This window comes from Agelaius phoeniceus, chromosome 7, assembly GCF_051311805.1.
Source record: "Agelaius phoeniceus isolate bAgePho1 chromosome 7, bAgePho1.hap1, whole genome shotgun sequence".
Taxonomy (NCBI): Eukaryota; Metazoa; Chordata; class Aves; order Passeriformes; family Icteridae; genus Agelaius; species Agelaius phoeniceus.
The window spans coordinates 34,548,058-34,566,981 of record NC_135271.1 but is presented as its reverse complement, the minus strand read 5'-3'; the positions used below and the strand labels follow the sequence as shown (position 1 = coordinate 34,566,981).

General features: G+C 38.6%; 1 protein-coding gene across 1 annotated transcript in view; it reads right to left on the bottom strand.

Moving 5' to 3' along the window:
- ITGB6 (integrin subunit beta 6) overlaps nt 1-18,924 on the bottom strand; it is a 47,428-nt gene that overhangs the window by 15,685 nt on the left and 12,819 nt on the right. Inside the window, exons 4-11 of the mRNA XM_054636352.2 lie at nt 13,209-13,285; nt 12,396-12,475; nt 9,421-9,625; nt 8,238-8,484; nt 7,185-7,350; nt 6,503-6,664; nt 5,665-5,760; nt 943-1,032 (exon numbers count right to left, since the gene is read on the bottom strand). Coding sequence (XP_054492327.1) covers nt 943-1,032; nt 5,665-5,760; nt 6,503-6,664; nt 7,185-7,350; nt 8,238-8,484; nt 9,421-9,625; nt 12,396-12,475; nt 13,209-13,269 — 1,107 coding nt within the window. The 5' untranslated portion in view covers nt 13,270-13,285. The remainder of the gene's footprint in view (nt 1-942; nt 1,033-5,664; nt 5,761-6,502; nt 6,665-7,184; nt 7,351-8,237; nt 8,485-9,420; nt 9,626-12,395; nt 12,476-13,208; nt 13,286-18,924) is intronic.

Sequence of the window (18,924 nt, the reverse complement as noted above, 5' to 3'; positions counted from 1 at the left end):
GAGTTAGAAGAATTTGGTTTCCTTCCTATCACTAAGACCAAAGTAATTTTGGCACAGTGATGATGATCTTATTCAGGTGATAGAAAGAAGAGCAGGAAAAAAAGTAAGGAAAGAAACAGAAGCTATTTGCAAAGGGTTATTCGTCATTGTAGACAACTGGTAGAGCAGGTTTTTAATAAAAATGGGCTGAGACGGAACAGAGTAATCTATGGAATATCAGTGTGTTTGTAAATTGATGTATCTGCGCAAAGATCTGTACAACTGCCTAAAAACATTCCTCTGACAGAAGAGAGCTTGGCACCCAGGATGCATTTTACAAACAAAGCTCTGAAGAGCAGTGCTGTGTTTATGTTCCTGACATAATTAAAGTGTTTCTTTGTATTACTTAAACAAACCCATTCAAGTCCTGGCATTACCTAAACAAACCCATGTTGGCTCCTATATTGTTCTTGAAAACCCCAAAACAGCCTCACAGAGGCAGCATCAAATTGCTAAAGCAGAGAAGAGCACTGAGCATAGAAGAGTGTTTTTTTTCCCCAGATATTCCTGCAAAGCAATTGTTTGTCTGCTCTGGTGGCAACTACCAACAGGAAGAGACTTGAGTCCCCATTGAGATGTGGAACTGAGAGACCTGAATATTAAAGAAGCATTAAGAGTAGGTATAAAATACAGGAATATGAAAAAGGCAATGCAGATGACACAATGACATAAATTCAGCATTCCAGCAGAACTAAGGATTGACAGAAGGTTATAGGAATTTGTTTCTGTGGTTTCTTAATCCTCAGAGTGAACACTTTTCCTGTTAAGGTCAGCACCTAACATAAAAAATGACGTAATCATTCAGTTTCATAAAAGGAATCAAAGACATATCTTTTTACCAAACTGCAAACTAAAGTTGAATATGTAAACATGAAGGAAGAAGCTGCATTGCACCCATCTTACCTGATATGCAGAAATGATCAGCTGGAGAATATTTCCAGAATCCTTCTGTAGTCGTCCAACAGTAGCGCCAGGAATGAGCTTTGCATAATTCTGGAAATATAAAAATTAATTTAAAGCACAACAGAAGTCTAGGTGACAAGGAGCTACCATCTAAAAATAACTCCAAACCCAAAGAAAGAAAAAACAAAAAAACCCCACCCCAAAACCCCAAAAAACACAAAACAAAGGAAAAAAAATAAAACAACAAAACAAAAAAAAAACCAAAAAATGAACAAAAATGAAGGAACTGACAACAAAACCAAGTAGATTGAAGCCAAGTGAAATAAATAACAATAACATTTTTAAGAATTCTTGCACTCTCCATTGCATGTGTCTTAATGAAAAAGTCAGATGGAGAAGAGCCGGTTTCATTTAAAATTCATTGAACATATATTGTTAAATCACATCTCTGTGATTGGAAGTTTGATACTATAGTATCCTTCAAGCTCTGATTTTTCAAATTTAGAGGGAAGATATGTTTTATCAACAGTTGTATTTCTCTTTAATAAAAATATCCAGAAACAGATTCAGCTGCTCTACTGTTGTTGCAGAGCTCAAGAGTCTTGGACCCTACATTCGGCAGCTGCAGTCACTTTTTTATCTTTGCACACATATCTCAGTGCTCTCTGGCTCTGATGGATTTTATGTTGAATTTCTGTGAATAATACAGTGCCAGTTTAGCAATTTATTTCAGTGAAAAGTTCTCTTTTCTTTTTGCATTAAATTGCACTGTGACACTAGCATGATATCTGACATCTAGATTTTAAATACCATGAATTAAAATTTGCCTTGCCTGATTGTTAACTATGTGAACTTCCCTTGCTTTAAACCATGCCTTTGGAAAACAAGGTGTTCATCTTTTTAAAAAAGCAGTGTAGCACCGGTTTTCCTTTACACATTATCATATCAATGCTGTTATTTTAAATAAAAGGAAAATATCCAGAGAACTATTAATAAACATGGGTAATTTGATACTCTTATATCCTTCTTAACCTTCATATCTCCAAAAGCTCTGTGATTATTTTATGTATTATGTATGGAATAGTTATCATTCATTAGATTTCTAGTGCTATTGTAAATCAGTGGGATTAACTGCATTTTATGTTACAGCTGGCAACTTTGCATTCCTGACTCCTCCTGTGATTAGTACCCTCTCAAGTATTCTTGGAATATTGAAACTCTGTGTTTGGTACATGTGGACCTTCTGAGAGAAAAGATTACAAACCTGGAATTTAAAATACAGTCCCCTTTAATCTGTGGTATGCAAAACAAACAGCAGGGATGTGCTGCTCTGAACACTTTGGTTGATCTCTCCTCTAGGAACAAAAATTTTCTGCATGGTGATACAAGGATGGTATTTCAAGCCCAGGCTGAGCGTGTGTCTCCAGTCCATTGGTTAAACCTCACTTCTTAGCAAATATTTCTGTTCAACCATTGCCAAAGTGAGGCAGACAGATGCTTTTGGGGTACTGCTATTGCTAAATATCCAAAGGTTATGATGGAATTTAGTCCTTTGGCAAATATTCATTAAAAGGTGAACTGCTATTTTATAGGGATACTCTGATTCATGTAAAATAAATTTGACAGTTATATATTTGAGCTCAGTGGGGTTATGTCTATATTTTAGCAGTGTAAATGATAGAAGAATTTTCATCATAGTGTGCCATGCCAAATATATAAAAATAATTTCAAGTTCTGTATGAATGTGGAGAGTTTTTTAGTTCAATTTTCAGCAGTGCAATACAGCCTGAAACCCTAATTTTCAACCTATTTCTCCTGTGATATAAAATTAAATAATTCCTCCAAAAAAGAGCAATTTTTGTTTCAAAAGAAATGCTGCTTAGTCAGGACTAAAGATGGAGTCTTTTCCTTATCTAAGTTTGAACACATTTTTAAAGAATTTTCTTGAAAACAAATAATAACAGCAATAGTGGCAACTACTTCATGAAAGCTTAAAGACCAGTGTTTTCTTTTGTACCAAAGTAGGCTTTGTTAAAATATAATTATTATTGCCATATTCACAGATGCTTTTTGAGTGAATAGTTTTTATAGAATGAAAACATCCCCTGATGCATGGACAAGACTCAGCTGAGACTAATGATGCTAGAAGTTAGACATAGATGAATGTTTTTATAAAATACCTTTTTAAAAAAAAAAATCCTTTAAAAAAATAATCTCCAATTATCAGGGTTCAATGTCAAGAAGTTTCTCTCTTCTCTTGCATCAGATCTAAATAATCTCTTGAGGTTATGTGCTGTAGCTTTTTAGGTGCATGAAAGGTTCAAAAGCAACACCAGCTCTGTTACAAGCATAGGTGTTCTGTGCTTGTGCACCCCTAAGATTTGTGTTAGATAATAATATACATGTAAGTGCATAAACTGAAAATTCAGTCAAAGGGGATCAAGAATATTACATGACTGAATTATTTTTGGCTAAATTGTTGGGGATTATGCAGGGCTAGAAATACAAAATATATATTTGACAGTCTGAACACTGCACTTAAGACTAATGGAATCTATCAAGTCTATTTAAAGAGGTGCTTTTTAAGTCCTCACAGTAATTTTAATGTAAGCTTGTCCCTGAGAACTCAATTATAAATAGTCACAGTCAGTATTGGTATCTGATGTAATTAAAAGCTGAGTTCAAGTAGGTTTGAGATAAGATATTTGGGGAGAATTTTCCACCTCAAAGGATAAATGGAAGGGGTTTTTGAGGGAGACTACAGAATCTCCACCACTGAAGCTTTTCAAGAGAAGTGAAATACCAAAACTTTTAGAGTCCTCTGCCACCACTCCAGGCTACCTGAGCAGGGACCTTACCACAAGAATAATTCTCATTGTCTTGCTTTGTTCTTTTTACATTGTTAAGCATAGATACGGGTTATTTACCTTTATATTACACATTTGCATCACAGAGATGAACACTTGTCAGTGTGTTCATTTATTTCCCTCTGTTTACACCCTACATAGACCCTTCAAAAGGTAGTTGCTGTTTGGAAAAACTGCACTGTGACACTTGTGTATGATTTTTGTACTTGCTTTGACTGATTTTCCACATCACCTACAGGACAAAAAGCAGACCATAACAAGTATAGCTATCCATTAGTGGAATTAGTGAATATATAATAATATATAATATATAATAAATATTCCATTAGTGGAAGAAAGCAGTATTAAAAGACAAAATCAGCAGGCAGATTATATTCAGTGGGATTATTATACACCCTGTAAAAGAGAAGGCAGTTGTACCTCCTTTTTTCTAACAAAGAAAGCAACAAGAGCAAACCATTCCCTAGCTGGGTTAACCATGATTTGTATTTTGTGTTAGCTATAAGCCCTTGTTTAGTGTTCCCTGTTACCAAAGGGTTCCTCTTGGTAACCTTGATACTGACACAGGAATACTGAAATGGAAACATCTTGATAAGAATGCTGGTGGTCAGCTTCAAGGGTGACCACAAGCAATTTCCAAGGTAAACCACAGTGCCATCAGCAAGAGAAATATTTCTTTGGACAAAAAAAGGCTCTGTAAATCAAACAGGTATTTCTCAACTACCTTCCTATAACAGCCCCTATTAATGAAGCACCTATTAAAAAAATACCTATAAGGAAAAATGTTTTAGCTGTCATTAATTGGATCTCTATTAAGAAATAGTTGAAGCCACTGCATTTATAAGTGGTTGACTTCTACTGTTATCAATCTAAATGTTTATGATACAGCTCAGTACTCAATACAGTCTTCAAAAATGCAAGGCAGTCAGTGCTTCAAGACAGAGAGTGTTACTTCCCTTGTCAAGGCTGTAATCTGAGAATCAGTTTATGCAGTTTGTGACTCTTGTTACTTTTGTTAAACAGCTGGAGCATCAGAATTACTCAAAACAACTCCACCCCTAGAATCAGTTGCAGAAGTACTTGGGGGGTCTTCCCTGGGTTACACAGAGGATAGAAATAGAAAACCTACTGGTGACTATCTCAAGGACTCAGCTGCTCTCTCTTTTCCTCCCCTCTTTTTTTCCTATCTTCCACATGGCAATCACAGCAGAGGAGCACTCTCCTCATTACTGTACTTCTGGTGATAATACAGAATGTTTTGCAAAGGCTTCTCCTTCAGAAAGCTGGTCTTATTCTATCAGCAGAATCATCCTTACTGGCTTCCTCTCAACCAACCTGAATAAATTTGGGCAAGCAATTTCTCTCTGCTTGTCCCCTTTCACACAGCAGGGTATAGCCAGGCAGCCAAGCTTAGGCTGCAAAACTCCTTATTACCCACTATGAACTCTTATCTAGAATCTCTTTTAGTATGTGAAGATAACTGCATGTTTCAGGTATATTCTTTATAAAAGTGAGAAAAGGTTCAGCTCTCCTCTAGCCTTATAAAATACAAAAGGCTAATCATAATGATGATACTGAATAGTTTAGCAATGCATAGTTTGTCAATCCTTGACTTAAAGGATTAGTGTGATTCAGCTTGAAATCTGATTTAAAAGTTACCTTAGAATACCAAAATCAATACATGAAGAAGCACTTAAGCAGAAGAGCTTTCCTCTGATACACAATTTCCTAGTTATTTTTATCACATAAATATCTTTTAGAATTCAGTCCTTAGTACTAGAATTACTGTGTCAGCTGTGAAAAAAGGTGAACTTTAAAACAAACATTGCAAAGTTGATCATTTTAGATTGCTCACCTCATATATGTGAACTTGCTCATTTGTTACAGCAAAAATTAATAGTACATTGTTTTGCACAAGTTTGTCAATTAATTGTCCAATTGTTGGATACTCCTGCAAACAAACAAAAGAGAGGCACATAAATCTGTTTCTCATGTGCTTCCAGTTCCTGTCTCCCATGAAAGACACATTCAAGTGATCATAATGAGCACTTTGTTCTCTGTGTAGTATAAACTTTAATTAGGAAAACACATATACAAAATAAAAGATAGTACATATAATTTCCTGATGTTGTTTCTAAGGAACCCCCTCTGTGAAAAGTACAGAGCCAGATTCCATAGTGGGGGCTTTGGCTCAGTAGCATCTGTGTTATATATACTTATTTAATCCAAAGAACTGCACTGCACCAATGGTATTTGTCCTACAATGAACACTATAGAGTATATATTCAGTATTTTTGAATGCTGAATCTTAAACTCACAAGTTCTCATACAGTAATAGTGTCCTGCAAATTCCTGAACTGGTCCTGAATTCACACCCTTTCAGGGAACACAATTAATGCAAATCTTGCTTTCCCTGCAGAAGGAAATACTATTTAGTCTAATTCCATGGGCTTTCTTGTTGTAGAAATTGTATTTTTTCTTTCCCTTTTCTTAGTTATAATCTATCCTGATTCCATAGAAACACACTGTTCTCTCTTTACTGAAACATGCAGTTACAAATAAAATAGATTACATGAAATATCTGGATTCCCTAGCTTTTACACATTTCAGTGCTAAAACTGTAATTCACTGTTGCTTGTCTTAGTCTTTAAATTTCCAGAATGTGAGAGTGTACAAAATTTGTAGGTAATTACCTGAACAGTTGACATGGAATATTCATTATTGTGGTCCAAATGACAGTTCCCATCATTAGGAATAACAATCCCTGCCAGTTTACTGTCCATCCCAAAATGGGAATCAGCATCACTCACAAACACCAGCAAATGTAGAGAATCATTCCTCCAGCCAATTTTTTCCTGTCATTTTAAACACATCAGTTTAGCAAGATATATTGCATCACGACATGGAAAAACAGCAAAATATTTGGAGAACAGCATCTCAAAATGAATGAATAGCATCATTCTCAAGGAAGTATCAAAGACAACACATCTCCTAAGAGATGATTTTCATTCCATTGTCTTTGGCTAACATTTTGTTTCCCCATCCCTGTGTTTAATAACATGGGTTGGCCATGTTCATGTCAATCTGCTTACTACTCTAAACATAGTTAATAAAAAATATTGAAACAGAAAAACAGACACAGTAATTATACTGATATTTGGGCTTATTTGTCCCTGGCAATTAAAAGGAAACTTAGACTAAAATATTGCAATATGCATGTTTTACTTGTACAGCCAAAAGTATTTTCACACAAATTTAATGAAGCTCTTGGATTGTGTTAGTAATTTTCAAAAAATAATCTGTCACTTTGAAATACCAGCATATAATACTAGAAGAGATAATATATGGAATAATATATGTAGAAGTTACAATTACCTTGCAAACAGCTGCCTGCATAATTGCATCAAATCCTCCCTCTGGAGTGTCTATATTAGCAGAAATTCGCTGTCCTTTCACAATTTCGTTGAATTTTTCAGCATCATTTGTTAGTGGCAAAACATTTTTATATCCAAAGGTGGGTAAGCACTCGTAGGGTACACTTCTGCAAGAAAAGTGAGACAGCTTATGGATAATAGAGAGTGAAAAATCACTGGAATGGCTGCTTCAGAGGGCTGCCTGGATTAGTTTTGGTCTTCTGTCTCTTGTCTCTGCCTGAGAAGAATTAGTGAAAAACCTACGATAATTAAAGAGCGTTCAGTGTCTTGGGCAATGGAAAAAATCTGCAGAAAGGCTGGGAAATGCTTCCTGGAGCAGAGCAATTGAGCCAGTTCTCAACGTGCAGCCTTTGCCATGCCTCGTGCTGTGCCTTGATCTCATCTTTGGAAGAATATTGGGATCTGTAGCTCCTTAATGGCACTCAGAGACAACCACCAAGGTGCTGCAGTCCTGCTCCAGGTTGCAGAGCCCAGTTCTCCCCTACACAGGTTAGCTAAGGGCTATGCCAGCCAGGGGCTGGGGAGATTGCTAGACCTTAAGGGGAGGGAAAAAAACCAGGAGAACAGCATTGATGGCTAAATGAAACTGGTATTCCATGTTGGGTTTGAGTTCGCAACTCCTTAGTGTAATTCATAAAATTCTTTTATATATATTCTAGAAAATTAAAGAAATTAAAGAAAAATACAAAACTGCATACCACATAGCTTTTTGTTAACATATTAAACACATTTGTAACTAGCAGCAAAAGCTAAAGCAGACTCACTACTAGATTCCTCTATCCTAATAACTTAAGACTCAACAGAAGGATCATCAGAAGGTGAAACTAAAAGAACCAAATCTTGTTCCACAAACTGACTCATTTACAGCTGGAGGAGGGGAGAGTTTCCAGTGAAGCTGCTGAAATTATCAGCAGTGAAGCTGCTGAAATTATTTTAGCCTAAAGATTATGACAGTGTTGGCATGCAAACAGATGTTGGGATTTTCCCTGCCTACCTGCAAGGGTTGTTTATTTCTGCAGCTGTAGTTTTGATAAATGGTGAAACTGGTTTTTCAACAAAAGATCCAAACCCCAGTCTAAAGTTGCTTGTCAGTTTTGACATCTCTTTGGAAAGAGTTGAACCCAGTTCTTTGATTGTGTTCAGATCATCATCCATGGAGGCTGAAAGATCCATGAGGTAGTAGAGATCAATTGGATAATCTTCAGTCTGGCGAACCTTGATCTGTATTGTTTCTTCATGTCCTATTAAGGTCAGGGGAAAGTGAGACACATATCAGCATTTCTGTGCAGAAAACATGAGCAATCCCAATTTCTTCATAAACTTCAGTATGGTGACAATTATCTGGTATTTTAAAGCAACAGTAGCATTAACAAAAATATTTCAAAGATTGTCTGTCAACAAAAAAATCTCAAACAAGGGTCTGAAAAATTAAAAGTAGTTCTAATGTTTGGGGTTTTTTTAAACAGTTCTTCAGTAATGCCATAACCACAGAATTAAAACTGATTGCTATAATTTGAAAAACTGATTGCTATAATTTGAAAAAGTATGAAAACATCTCTTCAGCAGTATGCAGCTTTAGAAAATTTAGCTATGAAGCTAATTAAAACTAGAGGTAGCACTTTGGGGTCCTATCATATCCTTTAAAATTTTAAACAATGTCAAAGTGTATACAGAGATTTTATTCTCAGTTCCAACACTATGACCTGACCTAACTGAATGTCTCTTACTTTTTTTTGTTCCAAATTTTCTCCAGGAAAAATTCAAATCTGAGGGACCCCAAGGTAGTTCTGGAATGCTACCATAAATGCCACTGGTATCTTGTAAATCCTCAAAGCAAGATTTTATGTTGGCTCTGAGATACTCTGCCAGACCAGCAGGGGAGAGGCACGGGAGCTCAGCTGGGCAGGAGCCAGGGGTTTTCATTCTCTCCCTGCCACCTCACTGGCAAGAGAAGAGAGGAACTAAAAATATATATCCTTTTTTTTATGATGTACCCAGCACTTCTGAAAATATTCTGAACGCAGCTGAACCTAGTTTTCATGCGATGAGTCAACAGATAATTTTGGACTCAACACAGGTTTTCATCTTTATTCTGTCAAGATATTTTTGAGCTTTTTCAACCCAAGAAGCTTCAGTTTATCACACTGCCTGAAATTAACCTATGATCTGTGACTTACCTGGTCGCAGCCTCAGAGTTAATTTCTGGGGAGAAATCTGTGTGACATCAGAACTGTTTTTCTGGGATGATGCAGTTAGGGGATCATTTTTGTGAATTTCTACTTCTGAAATGGGAAACTCAATCAAATTCAGCTGGCATCCTTTGGACAAAAGATTTTCCAGGGTATCACACCTCCCATGAATTCCAGATGAGTCTGTGTAATTCTAATGCAAACAGGAGAAGGAGGGATGAGTTAAATGTTTTTACTGACTAGCCACCAGCACCTGCCCCACAAAAGGTCAGTCCAACTCAGGGAATGGAAACAAAGGCGCAAGTTTGTGCAAACTAGTGCAGAACTAGATATAGGTGGCACAGAAACCCAAATTTGCCCTTCATGGGTCATGTCACACAGGTGTATAATTAATGTAACTTACACCAACTTGTTATCCTGGGAGAAACTGCTCTATTGTTGGGAAATGGGAATTGTGCCACTCACTGCATTTGGTTTCTCACAGTACTGGGAATGATAACACAAAGCCCCTCTGAGCCACTGGTTTTTCTGTCACAGGATTATGCCACAAATTCATGAGTGTTTCCTATACAGTTTAGAACTGCAGATTGAAGCACATCATTCAATAAAAGAAGAAGTCTTGCTGATAATAAACTCCTGGACAACTTGTGACAAACAGATTGTGGGTACCCAGTGTTTGCTAGTTCTTTTTTTCTGACCTACACTTTCTCCTCAGCTCTCATTTAACCTGTTTACTGAAGCAGGCATCAAGTCCTTGTTCCTCTGCCTGGTGCCCAGCAGTGACCACAGCCTGTCCCCACTGTTCCTCAGCACCAGTGGTGCTCTCAGCATACCCACACCTAAATTTGGCCCAGCATCCTCCTTGACCTTCTACCAGCCAGAGGAAATCAAAAGCCTACAGATATCAATTGGATATCTCACAGTTTATTGTCATTACTCAATTCAGAGCATTGATATGCATTCCTTTCCACAGCACTGCCTACAGGGTGGGTACTAACCTCACATGGTGGTGAAGTTAATGGTTACTTTTACAAAGAGGCTTCTGTGCCTTATTACCATTTCCCAGAGCTATGTCTATAGTTAAGATTCTCAAAATCAGTCAGGTGTGTCCTGGAAACTGCTCTGGCCTGCAAGCCCTTTTGACCAAAGCCTGGGCAATGCCTGGCAGAATCAGCTCTGAAACATTCAGTTCCTGGCAGAGATTCATGGGCCCATACCATGCATCTGCTCTTTTCTCCTAGGTCTGAGAAAGTAACCCATCGATCAGCCATTAAGCCACAAATATTCTCAGTCACTGAAAAACTTTCCATGCAAAACAAAACAAATTTACTTTAAACCTATTAAAAACAGAACTATGACCATTTTCCCACCAAAATATCACCCTTCATGCCTGAAAATTGTCTGGGATCTTATATATTTTGGTGGAAGTGTTGAGGCATCTGCTGGGAACAGTGGTTCATTATTCTCCAGACTGAACCTGATGTCTTTGCTCAGGCAAAACTCTCACCCACTGCTTTTACATAAATTACGTGTACCATTATAAACCTTTCACAGGGAGATCCATGTCGTCTCCTTCAGTTACACAGTTTGTAACTTTTCAAAATGTGTGAAGAGACAACCTCATATTTCAAATAATACAATTACAAAGTATATTCCTATCCTACAGGAAACAGTTTCCTTGGAGGTGGTTTTGCTTGCTCTCACACCAAAGCTCCTCTGCCTTTTGCACGCTTGATCTGCTGTTTTTTAACAAAGAAATGAATCAGCTTATGAACAAAGAAGAAAAATCATGTTTACTACAGTGATGTTTTCAATAGTTCCACAGTTTTGTTTGGTTTGGTTTTGGGGGTTTTTAAATCAATAAATTATATTGGGCTCTTTTTTCCCTGAAAATACATGGCAGTAGTAAAAATTATGTGATCCAATTTCAACAAAATCCTGTTTTATAGTGCAGATATAAAAACTACTGCAAACACACTAATGTGGGGTCTTTTTTACCTCCATGGTAATATATTTTGCAAATGGCAAAAGACGTTTTTTTAGAATTTTTTTTTAAAACATGCAGTTTTTTCTTGCTGAGCTATTTCATAAAGAGTATTTTAGTCCAATGCTGTGTCATATTGCTGTTCCCAAAGCCAACAAAAACTATTAGCAGCAAAGGTACAATCCAGAAACAAAAATGAAAAAGACTTTATTTCTCTAATATTTCTGTCAAGTTTTTGTTGCAATAGCTGACTATCTAGTTAATGCTAATGAACTAAGAGCTAGAGTATTTACTGCGAACTGGGGAGATATTATTTAGCACCATTTATAGGAGAAAGTTTTAAAAGCAGAAATGTGAAGTCACTTCCTTAGGGTGGCACTGAAAATCTGAAATAAAGGTATAGGAAACAAATCCAGATATATTTTTTAAGTCTAATGTTTTACCAAAAACACATCTATGTCATATGAATTATAAAGCCAACATTATTGTAACACTTAGAATCAATCACAGATTAATAATTCCTAGATGGAAGTTTTACATCTGCAAACTTTTACAGTGTTCATACCTGTAAACCTTCTTTTTACGCTGTCTGGCTTGGCACATAATCTGGAAGACACAGTCTGGTTTCTGACTTTGTGTCTGGTGCTTCACCATCAGTGATGGGGGTGAGCCAGCCCTGGGGCTGATGACCTGAGACCCCCCCTATTTCTGCCTTAGATTTGGAAGATTGATGTTTTTGTGTTTTTTTCAAACAAGAAAACAATCAATCAAACAAACAAACATCCTAAAACCCATACTATGAATAACAGATCATGTAGAGTAGATTAAATTCCACTTCTGCTCCCCAGGAAGGCTTCACTAAGCACTGCATGCATTACAAAACCCTAGGCTGACCCAATTAAGTCAATACTTCATCACCACTCAGAGTGACTACAAAGACTTCAAGTCTTACTTTGAAAATTTTTTTTTATCACTCTACCTCTTGCAAACACCAAGCGCAGTGTGGTCCGGAAAGCAAACAATCTTCACAAGTCACTGTGCTTTCCTGAGAACAGGTCCCTGAATTTAAATCCAAGAAGATAAAAGGCTGTTAATATTATGCTGAATCATTCAATTTATGAAGAAACTTGTCATTTAGAGAATGTGGGTGGTGAAAAATGCACATATTTAGCCATATTTAGGATTACTGATAAAATTTCTTCTTAACAGTAGTTCTATTGGTAAAAGATTAACTCTCCAATAAAGATTAAAACCTCAGAATTGCTGGCAATTAACATACCTCCTTTTGCGTGCTTTATGGGTGGCATTCACTTAGAACATGTTCCCTCCAGTGCACCTGATAGAATGTTACGTGTGTTTCTGGTATGGGGTAGGTAAGTCATTTCCCATATACACAGGGATATTAAAAGAACAGATTTATGCTCACTCTGTATGCTTAATATTGCTTCACTCAGCTCTGTAGATACTTGATATGATTTTTGTCCATTGTGTAACTACCAGAGGAACACTCAGCCATATGTATAATAGGAAAGATTCTTAGCAGATCAAACTGTGATTAATGAAAACAAAATTGCTCAAATGTCTGTCTCTTTCAAACCTGTTGTGCTATGTAATAACCACCAAATTGTAGATGAAATGGCAATGCAGCCCTACAGCAGCCTGTCACATAAAGGTCATTAAATAGAAAGGAAAGATTTTAAATACAGAAGGCAGAAAGCTATTTTGTGTCAACTTCAAGCAAGAAACAATGCAAAATGGTTTTGAAATTGATCTCCCTGCCCCTGAGCCTTACCTTGCACATAGTTATTTCTTTGCAGAAATAGGAAACAGAGGCAAAGCAATTCAATCCCCATTCGTTTTCAGTGCTGGCTGCATGACAAAAAATAATAGCTTGTTAATTATGGTCTGCATAAAGGTAGAATGTCGTAAACCCCATGCATTCCTGGAGGGTATGTTTTCAGATGTCACATACACCGGATCGCGAGGAAACTTCAACCCCAGCGGGACGGACCATGAACAAAAGTGAAAACAAGAACTACCTGGGCAGGTAGAGAGGACAAGCTGTGCACACAGTAACGTGAACATGGTTATCACTTCCTTGTTTTCCTGGACTCCTTATAAGGCATACGGGGAAAATTCATTCAGGTGAGGATTTCTGTCCGTCCCAGTCACTCTGGGTCCTAGAGCAACCCAGCCCAGAGACCATGTTTGCGCTGTGCAACAGCCCTTCTAAAGCTCCTTCAAAATAACACCTTTAATTGTGCCCCAAGGGGAGATGGATCATTAAGATTGCCAAGTGAGTATACCTGGAGGAAAGAAAAAAATCCCAGTTTTCAGATATCCTGATATGGAGGGAATCTCATACAGGGAATTGTGAAGGAAAAAAACCCCAAACTAATCACAGATTAAAACTGAGGACTTTGCTTCAGTACTTCAAGATATCAGGTACATTGATTTTATTAACATTCCAAACTGAAAGGGAAATGCTGCAGTTGTAGATTTTTTTAATATATAAAATGGGGAATAATTTTATTCCCAGTACAGCAACTGACTTGAAAAAAGAATCATGTCAGCCTTAACTCTGCCCAATAAGTGGCCAGATATTCTGCAGCACAGAAACAACTGCATAACAAGTTATTGCTATCTCTACTCCACCTTCCCAGCCTGAAATGAACACAAAATACCTATTTCTTACCACCTTATTAAAAGGAAATAAAATTCCTTATTTCCGGGTTTCATGTCCTCCCATCTTTTATGCTCTGCTATTGTCTGTTTTAAAAATAATTTTTTCAAGACGAGTCCTGTCTTTTCATAAGGATTTGCAATAGTCAAAGTAGGGATGGGTCTGTATTAGTTAAATTCAACATGCCTGAAACATTCCTGGGCATTGAGGCCAACTGGCACAGAAAGACTTGAGTTTATGATTGCAAAGTACCTATTGGGACCATTCTAGCAACCAAATTGTGCCCAGAAATTGTTTGCAGTGAGTGTAGATTGGAAGAGGTCAAATTAATGCCAGGGAGCATTTTAACAGTCTAATAGCATAGACAATCTCATTCTAGTGCCTGGAAATATTCCCAGGCACATTCAATTTTACTAGTATTTACACAGACTATGGGTAGTTTGAATAGCAACTCACTCTGGATTACATCAGAACCACCTTTGCTCTGCCCTTGTGTTCCCACCCCTTTGCTCTCACTAGTCATCACTCGTGTCCAAACACGCCGTGTCTCAAACTGATCCAACCAAAACCCAATCACCTTCTGTGGGGAGGGTGGAGGGCTGGTTTTCATCTGGCTTTGTCCCTTAAACCCTGTGGCTACTCAGTCCAGATTCAAGGCAGAACTGGCAGGAAAGGTGAGAATATGTTAGGCCAAATTTATCCCAGTTTAGGCTGTTGTGGAACTGTATCTTAACATTTCTATTTACAACAACATTCCTAAATCTCCTTCAACTGCTCTCTATGCCTCAGAGTGCCCTTTGTAAAGCACTTGCTCAACTACAGCAATTCTATGTGGCATGAAAAAAGCATTGATTAGATTATGTTCCCTCAGTTTGTGAAGACACAACTCTGTGAGAACACTCTATGTAATTACATAAGGTCAAAAAGAAGTGGAATCAAGCAAAAGTGTTTGCCCTTGCTAAGAAAAACATCCTCCTGTAATATGCCACTCAAATATCCTTCTTCCCTGGGTCTGACTGACATTTGTGTGTGTGTCCTTTAAGATTGTTACTATATCTACAGTCTTGCAGCTCCCCAAAACCCAGTGCTTTCTCTTTCAGTGTAGAAGGTCACCTTGTAGCTCCTATGGGCTACTGGCCCTTGGTAACAGCAACACTTCAAAGCCCAGGGCTCGGTGGCAGTGCTTCAGCCACCAGCAGTGTCTCAAACTAAGGACCAGCCAGCTGAACAGCTGGCAATTAGCAAACACTTATTCTTGGATTCAAGATATCAAACTTTGAAGTGTAGAGAGAATTAGTAATACAGCCTACATAAAACTTACAAATTCTGTTTGATATTATCAGTTCCCCACTTGCTTGTGAGGTAATATTTTATATAGGTCCTGGCAAGAATAGCGCGGTTGGAGGCTAAGTGCCTGCCTCTGAGTGAGGTGGCTGCCAAAGACTATCTGAATTAATCCTTTCCTTAATAAAATAGCTAAGTTTCTGCAAATTATTAGGAATCTATTAGATTATTAAGAGATCTATTAGATCTCCCTGGATTGTCTGGAGAGAGCAGAGAAGGAAAAGAAAGTAGCAAAATAAACAACAACAAAAAACAGACAAGGAAAAAAAATTGAGAGCAGGAGCCTAAGAGAGGTCCTGAAAGAGAGACAGAGTGCACCGAGAGTAAACCTTGGGCCAGGTAAGAATACCTAGACAGGAAGCAGACAGATGATTCTTGCTTTGAAATATCACCTGTGAAAATGAAAGGTAAGTTGACCAGGAAGTTCCTCTACTAGATCAATTCTTTGTTTGCTTTAATTATCACTAGAAGAGTAAAATCTCAATCTGGAGTAGCCATACTGATGTGGGAAGGATGTGTAAAATGCTTTGGGGTCATGGCATTACTTGATTTGACAACAGGGTTCCTTCCCATTCTTCACAAGGTTTGTAATACAGTCTCGCATCACCCACCCAAATTAAAGACATTGGTTCAATGAGATACAACAAAAATGAAGTTTATAGTACAGAAGGAACACAATTATGATTGCTTCCATCAGCCACTATATAATTTCAGAGCAAGTTCTGGTCTCTATTAAATCAGAGTTACAGTTTTTAAATGACACATCAGAACAGAAAACAGCTGTTTATCATTCAGTGCAGGCAATGCTGAACAATGCAAATCCTCTCTCCATTCCTGGCACAAATATAGCCTGACCTCTCAGCTTCACACACAAGCCAGCTCTTGATTCCCAGTGATCTAGTCATACACACTCACACCCTGAAAGCCTGGAAAAACATGGAACAATTTAAAGTCTGAATGTCCCCCAGCTGAGATGATTCTCAATATTTACAAAGGTGCAGGGAGGCATCTCTTGCTCTTGAGAAAAGCTTTCTCAAGATTGTGAGGTAGAATCTCCCTTCTCTCCACCCTTTTCCTACTCATCAGTGCATCTGGGAGAGGCAAAGGGCTGCACTCCTTAGGTCAGAGGCAGGTTGCTTTGTACTTGAATCATCTGATGACTTTATTCTCTGTCTGATTGGCTTCCCAATCAAATCCTCAAAGCTTCTGACAATCTCTAGCAGGGAATCAAAGTAGACTTTAAGGCTTAGTCAAACTTTTTAACCTGAAAGCAAGTAAGTGAAGATTCTACAGAAGTCTACAGGTTTAAAAACACTTCTCTCCCAAAGAAGACATATGTTCCATAGCTGCAAAGTCAAGTGCTTCCATACTCTTGGGCCAGCAGAAATGGAAAGCATTTGCTCTGGAAAGTCTGCACAGAAATATATGTCCCAGCAGCCTGACAGACCCAGTTCCAAAAGAACAGCAATGGCAGATGTTTCAGAGGATGCCTGTCAGTTAGCTAAACAATGAAGGCTGAAAAAGTTTCTAAGCTTGAAACTTTGATTCATCTTTAAGGAGCTAGAGATGATGTGAATATCCACACAGTGGTGTGAGAGCTCTGCACACAGGGCAGTCCAGCACAGACAGAAGCCACACACAAGTACTGCACAGACGCTCCAAGGACTGTTCTGTCTCTGTCTCTACTGCAGTACAGATCTGACAATGCTTTAGGGAGAACTGGCAAAAGCGTTTCAAGAGGAAGCAACAATCCCTAACAAACAGTTGTATTTAATAGGGAAATTCACAGTGAAGGTGAAAGTGACAAATCAGCAAAATCAGAAACTTTTGCTTCTTTAATTATTTTGCTGCTTTTGGTTTTTTTTAGTTGATACATCTACTCTGTCTTTCTTTATTAATCATCATGATGGGACACCAATGTCATATCCCATTAGGATATGATATTAGTATATGCTAATATACTAATAAAACACTGCCACAGAGCCCAGAGACATGTTGTCTCTCCTACCCTCCAGGTGCTGTTTGCAAGCATGGCTACCCATGATGGAGTGCAGTTTTGGAGGAAGAGGGGGGGTTGTCTGTAGCCTCTTCTGGAGGGTCACAGGAGAAGGAGAATCACGCAGAGGAGAGGAATTTTCCCCTCCAGCTCTGAGCAAAACAAGGTGTTGGGAATTGGTGACTCAGGTTGTGATTCATGCTCTGGTCTCCTCTTGTTTCCGGAGCCGTGTGCTGCTGTTAGAGGAGGGCAGGGAATGAAGTCAACAACCTGAATCTGAGCAAGCAGAGGGGCAGAGGAGGGAGGAGGGACTGCTCTCCAACTGTACAGTGAGCAGCAGGCAGGAAACTCAGGGTGTTTTCATCTTGTATTCACCTTGCCCACAGCTCTGACCTGGCTGGTTCCAGCCAAGGGCATGACGAAACCTTTGTTCTCAGGTTTTTTGGCATGGGTGAGCAACGTGAAAAATTTGTTTGCTTTTCAGATTTGAAAACACTCTTACACTCAAAGAGAAATTATCAGACCTCTGAACTGCAGAAGGGCTCAGGTGGAACTCGTAAGGAAATGGAGAGGGACAGCCAACCAGCCCAGGACACTCAAATTATGCCAGGGAATTCCACACATCCCATCAAATCTCACCTTGGTTTTTGTTTGCTTTTCTTGGTTACATTGCACCCTTTGCTTTCCCTGCACTATAAGAATGTGGGGCAGAGACAGCAGAGCAAGATCAGTGCAGGTGGGTGATCAAGCTGGGGATGGAAACTACACTGAGCACTGACTCCACAGCTCCTCAGACCCCTCCTGCACTTTAGCTGAAGAGCTTTTCATAACTTTGTTCAGATTAATGCTAAATGCAAACCAGATATGCAGGCCCCATCATAGAAGGGACAAGGTGATGGCCTTGCTGTTGCAACAGCACCAAGGGAAAGTCAACCCTGTGTCCCAGCCCTGCAGCAGGCCAGGCTTCCTTTTGGAAAAGACTGTAAGGTTGGGTAAACACAGTGTATTCAGGCCTGACCACCCATACATAAATTCTAAACTATGGAACTGGGATTAAATCACTTGAAAAAGTGATTCCGCTCTGGCTTTACACACAGAAAATAATTTTATAGCTAACCTTCCTAGGCTTAGACAGAGGTATAGTGCTTTGTTAAAACACAGGGTTTGAATAAGGTTATTTTAGAACAACCAAAACAGAATGCTTAGCCTAGCACCCAAGCAGTTGCTAAATAGTGAGGAAAGTGGGCTCAGGTGAAAGCTGCATGAAAGCAGCTCCATTTCTGGAGTTGTTCTGGGCTGGGCCAGTTTGGTTCCATGTACAGACACCCAGCGCTCAGGCCACGCGTCCTCGCCAGCAGCTGCCGTCTCGTTTGGGAGAAGAGCAGAATTTATGGTTTCAGAAGCCTTTTGTGCAGAGTGCTGCCATCTTATGGCTACTATGCTCTGGAGGAGGAAAATGAGCACTCTCAAACTCAGGTGCGAAAA